Raw genomic sequence first — 7,023 nt, 5'->3', positions numbered from 1 at the left:
CTAGCCTGATTGTACGTCCGGATGTCACAGTGCGACTAACGTTGGTGCGATGTAGCAACCTCCTTGGATGTAGCCCAAAATGAAAAATAGTATTGCCGCTCCGAAACCAATGAGTTGCCCAAAACAACCAACTTTAGTTTCAGGCAAAATATTTTATTGTCAGAAACAGCCAATCGTTTTAATTCACAAAAAGCACTCGCCCTTCGGGGTTTCCCTTTTTTTTTTTTCAGGGTGACTACAGCGACTCCGATGAACTCTTGTTACCTTAAAAGTGGTGCAAATGTGTGACGTACAATAATATTCTTGTTCGGCGGGAGTTATAGCTCTACCGCGAGTGGCGAAGGGACGAACCGAATCCAGTTGACGTAGCGTCGTAGCGTCGGCAGCGTCGGCGTTTTCGCAGTTTTCGCTTGTTGCGTTTTCCGCCGTCTCCGTGAGCAGCGAGGCGTAAGGTCCGGTTGTTGCTGTTTGTTGAGGCCGCCGATGCCGTTTGCAATCTGAAATGCCTGGTAAGCGACAGTACAGCGAATACCTTTGGAACACCAATTGCAAGATTCCTATCCGCTCGAAGTGCCGCATAAAGAATCGTCGGACTGTCGAGCGTCCTACTGTTGAGTCGAACGATTCCGAGAACCATGCTGAGGACAACGACACACCTGGCCAGTCTCAAGCCACTGGAGCCACTAGAGCTGCGACCCCACAGAGTCAATCGTGTGCCAACAGCGACGGAAACAATGCAGATGTCGGCCACCGCGCTTGTGGTGGGTTATATATTCATTATAACTTTTCTGTTTCCACGGTTTCCACACGATTGCATCCGGGCATTCACCACTCATAATGAAAATCATTGTTGTCCCATCACAGTCGACACGGCGGCTGCGATGGACTCGGCAGCCGAAAGCGAGGACGAGACCGGGAACAAGTTGTCATCGTCGGAGGACTCGCCGGACCCGTCATCGTCGGAGGACTCATCCGACCCGTCATCATCTGATTCTGAAGATGAGTCGGATGCTCCTACCTCGCCGAATCCGGGGTCAAGAAGCGAGCTGGTTTGTGACTTGTTACGTCTAAACTTCTCTTTGCCCTTGAGCATTTCATAACCTCACAAAACGTTTTATTGGTGGTTGACGTTGAGCGCGCGCAGGAAGCGGTTGCCTCGGCCGCTTTGAAAATTTACTTCCCTAAACTGAGAGGCCTGTTTAAGACGAAAGCTCAAAATTGCCTGGCGCACAACGATTAAACCGAAACCAAAACGGTTGCTTGTTCATACACAATGCTAGGGGCTAAAATATTCGTTCTGGAATGCTGATTGCGTACAATAATTGCAATATGCTTTTCCTTCTGTTTTGCACCCTGAACTTATATAATTGATGCAATATTCTTCAATTCAAGGAGTAGACAGCTGACCTGGCAATAGATTCAGAACTTGAATGAGAATATTTTTCTCAAGGGAAACATGGCAGCTGCATTTTTGCGAAACGAAACAAGGAATTTAATAGCATCAAAATCTTGGAAAACATTGTGACGGTGTAAGATACTGTATAGGTAAAGACACGCAGCACGGTGAATGGTGCAACCTGATCAACCAGATAAAGTCCTGTTGGCACATGCCCCAGGAGCCTCTTTTGACAGCGTCTCCTGCCAACAAAACTAAAAAAAAAGGATAAAACAAAAAACTTGTTGCTATGACATTTCAGGCGCATGCACGCCTCGCTTGACACGCCTGTTCAGAACACCAACTGCTCACTCCTCAAGTGATACTGCATGAGCTTGAGGCAAAGACGTTGGATGGGGTGTGGAAGCATGTCCAACTCCACCTTCCCGAAAAGAGACACCAAGGGCAGGTGGTCGGTTTCCACACTTGAATTGAGAAGTGGAGAAAGTGGTCCACACAGTCGAGGAATTCTTCTCAGGGACACTTTGCAGATGTTTGTCGCTCCCATCAGTAGTGACCGTTTCTACACAACAGAGATGCTCGCTTGGACACCGCACCAGAGATATCCGTTTTAGCCCGTCCAGAAAACTGTTCTTTCCACCGCTAAGGCATGAAACTAAGGTCAGTGACAAAGCAGCATCTAAGCAACTTGTGTAACTCAAGTTCCCAGTTTTACATGATGCGGCACACACTTAAAACAACTTTAAAAAATGAAAGCCGTTTACAACTCCCTGTAATGCCGAATTAGAGTGCATCTCTGTAGGAGAAGGGAAAGTTACGGAGAAGGGGCTGTGTTCCTTTTCCTCTCCTGCTTGCCTCTCATTTAGGGGAAACGTTCCTACTAAATTTAGTGGAAAAATTTCCCGCTAAATATAGTGGGGAAAATTTTCTGCTAGATTTAGCGGGGAAATGTTTCTGCGAAATTTAGGGGGGAAAGATTTCCGCTAAATTTAGCAGAAACGTTTCCCCTAAATGAGAGGCGAGCAGGAGAGGAAAAGGAACACAGCCCCTTCTCCTTTCCTTTCCACAGGTACGGAGAAGGGGCTTTGGAAAGGAGAAACACAGGGATAAGATACAGAACACAAAAACAGTGCCGACTCTCTGCTCTCATTTTCTTTTACTTCAGTAAATAGGAACCTGCTGTTTTCTTATCCTGTTGCTGGCTTTGGTCGCTGATATGGAGGCTACATCTAAGAGTGCTTGCAAGACGAAAATAGCGCAAAAGACAAGGACAAATGGAAGACTACACAGGACAAGCATTTGTCCTGTGTAGTATTCCAATTGTCCTTGTACTTGGCACTTTCTATTTTCGTGATGTTCAAACAACTAGGCCAACAAATTATAGTGCTTACAAGGCCTGTCTTTTTCATTTGCTTCGTGTTTCTGCCAAATTATTTTCATATCCGATTCCGCACAATTTTTTAGATGCACAAGTTGGCAAATAGGACCTCGACTGCTTTTGCAAACACACTTAAAAGGTCAATGACACAGAACTATCATTTTAATTATTGCTCCCAGACTCTGTTTTTAACAGATGTAACACCTAGAGCCACTAAATGAGCTGCGCAGAGTATTGGCACCTCGTTCCCCGACATTGTTGTGGGTGCCGCCATTTTGGTGCTTGTGCAGAGCAGGCGGAACTGCCGATCGTCATGATTCAAAAGTGCAACTTCCTCAGCATTAGATTCAGCGTTCGGAAGCTCATGTGGTATTGCTTTGCTTTGTCTCGAACTGTGTAAACATTTTCGAGGACAAAAAATGGTTTCCTGTGATTTCAGATAAACCTTCAGATAACTGGCAACCATGATTTTAAGCCAAAATATGGGCGAGTGCCTTTACTCTGAAGCGTAGCTTGTTTAGTGGCACTAGTAGCACCTACAGAGAGCAGCCACCACAGCGTCAGTCAGGGTTTTCAAGGTTGTTGAAAGTTCAGCAGGTAGCCTGTTTCTTCTGTTCTTTCTATTTATGTTATCCACTTTTTCATTGGTTTGGTCATGTTAAAAAAAAAAAGAAGGGGGTGTTGTGCGGTCTTCTGTTCTTTTTGTTGGGTTGCTTTCTGGATATGATCATGCATTCCCATAGCCCGTTTATTTTCTTGTTATTTTTATGTAGTGAAATATTCTAACACGTGACTGAAATTCTGTTCAGGATGAGCTGCTATACCCAGCAGCCAAGTTGTCAATGGCAGAAAGCCTCCTGATGGTAATGGGCCACAGTCTTCGGCAATGTTCATCCAAGGAAGCCACGGAGAGCGTACTCAAGCTGATTGACTCTCATCTACCAAAGGATACAAAGTATCCTACAACAAAATACTGCTTTTTCAAGCATTTTGCTGGAAGTGTGGGTAGGAAGATTAGGCATTTCTACTGTAGCAGCTGCATGGGTTACATTGGAGAATTAGGTCCTAGCGACGGTGAGGCCTGTTGTAACCAGTGTGGTATGAAGCATTCTGAAAACGACCTTGTGAAGTCGTTGTCCTACTTTTTTACCTTAGATCTTGCTAGCCAAATCCGTGAGATGCTTGAGACGAGCGATGGCAGCATCCTAGGCAAACACCGTTTGTCGTACGATGTAACAGACGTGACTGAAAGTCTTGGTTGCAGTAGGCTCCCACTGGGTGCAGATGACCTAACTATAACCTTTAACACTGATGGTGTACCGCTTTTTGAAAGCAGCAACTTTGGAATTTGGCCCTTGCTTGTCCAAGTTAATGAACTTCCATTTAGGGAGCGAATGCAAAAGCTCCAATTGTTTGGACTATGGTTTGGTTCAGGGAAACCATCTATGAATACATTCCTTGTGCCCTTTGTGAAAGCATTGAATGAGCTGTCGTCGAGTGGCATCTCATGGACCGACAAGGGAGGGAATACCAGAGTATCCAAGGTATTCCCAGGGCCTTGCACGGTGGACACCGTTGCAAGGTGCGAACTCATGCAGATGACACAGTTTAACGGTGCATATGGATGTGCATGGTGTGAGGAGCCCGGCGAGGTAGTGGAAAAGGGGAAGGGGAATTCTCGTGTGTACCCAGCCGGTGCTGCTCCTCCCAAAAGGAGGACGCACGAGTCTTTCTCGCAGCATGCCCGCAAAGCGCGTAAAGGCGAACCAAGCTGTGGTGTAAAAGGGTCAAGCGTTCTTTTACTACTTTCTTTTTTTAGCTTTAATACAGGCTTTGTGGTAGATTACATGCATGCCGTATGTTCAGGCTTCGTGCGATCCACCACATTTCTCTGGTTCAAGGCAAAGCGACGTGACGCGTTTAACCTGCGTCCCTTTATGAGGGATATGGATGCTAAGCTGATGGGCTTGCAGCCCATCTGGGAAATGTCAAGACTGCCCAGATCCCTGAATGTCATGAAAGAGTGGAAATCGTCGGAATGGAGAAACTGGCTGCTGTACTACTCCCCTGTAGTTTTGAAAGGAATCCTTCCTTCGAAATATTTCAACCATTGGATGCAGTTTGTTGAGATCATGCATTACCTGTTAGGTCCATCACTTTGTATTCAAAAGCTCCGAGACCTTAGGGTCACCATGTTTGGTTTTGTCCAGAAGTATCAGGAGTTGTATGGCAAAGAGCATGTTCCATACAACACACACCTGCTCATACATCTTGTCGATAGTGCAATGGAGTGGGGCCCGCCTTGGGGCTACTCATTATACCCCTTCGAGTCCATTAATGGGAAACTGGGGCGGCTTGTGAAGGGAACTCGTTATCCACATATGCAAATTGTGGACAAGTTTTCTTTGCTCCAGGCCTTACCAAGACTTTGGAGATCTACATCTCATCAAATGGGAGAGGGGGGGAAATAAGCCACTTATTTAAGGCCCTGCTGAAGGGATACAACTTGAAAGTCCAGTACACGCGCAATGGCCTCATTCATTTTTATGGGAAAGGACAAGTTAGGGATGTTGGAAGACAGTACAAAAAGATTGAAATTGGGTGTTTTAAGCTCTGCACTGCTGAACTGGACAAATCTCGGAGGAAAAATTCTTACGTTGTGGCAGATGGTGTCTTTGGTCGCATTACTAAGATAGTCGCCTACTGCTCGAAAGACCACACAGAATGTGATTGCTTAAAGGAAGTTGATTTGTATGTAAGAGCACAACATGTTCAAAACAACGTACTGAGTAGGTTCAGTGAGGGCAATTTTTTCAGTTTGTTGAAGTTAATGACACTAATCAAGTTTTGAAAGTTAATGCTAGGTCTGTACAAAAGTGTGTGTGTCTCTGCTGTCCTACTCACACTTACTTAGCCACTGTAAGGGAAACGTTTGTGCTAGAGTCTGCATAAACTCACGTGCAGTTCTGGGTGTTTACCAGATTCCTTGTTTTAGCCAGAAGAAAACGACAAAAGGAAACCATAAATGGGTAATGAAGTGAAAATTTAAATGCACAGTTGACACAAAACCAAATGCGAACAGACCGTGCTTGGTTTTTAGAAGATGCTGCACCCCTGCAGTAGCAAAATCCCGGGAGATGCCCCAACCCTGAAAGATAGTGCATCCCTATTTTTGGCTTGATTTGTTATATTTTTTTAAACACCGAAACACAGCCCACTCCTAGTAATAGTAGTGCTGGGGTCAATGAGGGCCTCGTCATACATGCGGCTTGTTCACTGTGGCGGGATATAAGCGAACGCTGCTGACTGGGAAGTACAGTCATCTTTGCTTCATTGCCCCTCACCACCATTACAAGCTTGGAAGGGACACCACCTAAAAATAGGAATTTTTTTCAAACTTTTCTTGAATGTACATTGAAAGTTAGCCCACTCCATATTTTCAGCTGATTTGCGGTTGGTGTTAGGTGGGCTATCTCTCGGGATTTTATGGTAAATTGCGGCTGGGAATGTGCAGCTCCATCTTTGATGTCTTAAGTTCTCGCTCAGTGCATATCAAATTTCGTCGTCATGCCTTTAGGTGATGCAGCATAGGTCAAAAACCATGCACCCGCTATTCGTGTTTCTTCTAGTTCCGACTGAACATATTGATCACCAATAGTCAAGTACCGTAAAATACTGAAATCCATGCCATGATAAACCATGATAAAAACCATGCCACGATAAGTACCACCCCTCAATTTCGTAATAGTTGGGAAATACGCATGGCATGCATCTGCATAATGATGACCAAAGAAGCACCCATCTTTCAGTTTTTTGCAATTATCTCCAAATTTTAAGTGGGAACTTGCTAGGGACGTTTTGGTAGGATTGACCACAACCATAAACGACAATCGCACATTTGTATTTTGAACGAGTTACCTTATCCCAAGGCACAATCTGACGTGGAATATCTCTGGCATGTGTGTCACATCTTGTCTCTGCACTGGTGCTTAATGGAGCATTTTTATTTTTTGTGTTTTTCTGTGGCATAGTTTTTTTCTTCTGTCTTTATTTTAATATATATTTCTATTTAATATGACAGCTGGGAGTCAGTGCAGTGTCCCTGGTCTTCTGTTTTTGTTTTCTTTACTTCTGTTGCTGTACTATGTTTCATGCTATGAAAATTCAGGGTTTATATCCTGAAGCAACAAAAGTTGTTCTAGGGTTGGTTTAATTGTTTTCAATCCTCTTTATTTTGTTTAGAAATCTC

General features: G+C 44.6%; 1 protein-coding gene across 1 annotated transcript; it reads left to right on the top strand.

Annotated features, from left to right (window-relative positions):
• The first annotated feature begins 741 nt into the window (after positions 1 to 741).
• Positions 742 to 5,245, top strand: LOC120844575. The gene is made up of 3 exons (XM_042294781.1): positions 742 to 761; positions 865 to 1,049; positions 3,584 to 5,245. Exons 2-3 carry the CDS (start codon positions 882 to 884, stop codon positions 5,243 to 5,245), a joined length of 1,830 nt encoding a protein of 609 aa, XP_042150715.1. The 5' UTR covers positions 742 to 761; positions 865 to 881.
• The last annotated feature ends 1,778 nt before the right edge of the window (positions 5,246 to 7,023 follow it).

Source organism: Ixodes scapularis, unplaced genomic scaffold (genome assembly GCF_016920785.2).
Source record: "Ixodes scapularis isolate PalLabHiFi unplaced genomic scaffold, ASM1692078v2 PGA_scaffold6__148_contigs__length_123643588, whole genome shotgun sequence".
Taxonomy (NCBI): Eukaryota; Metazoa; Arthropoda; class Arachnida; order Ixodida; family Ixodidae; genus Ixodes; species Ixodes scapularis.
The sequence above is the reverse complement of the archived record's forward strand: the minus strand, read 5'-3'. Positions and strand labels throughout refer to the sequence as shown.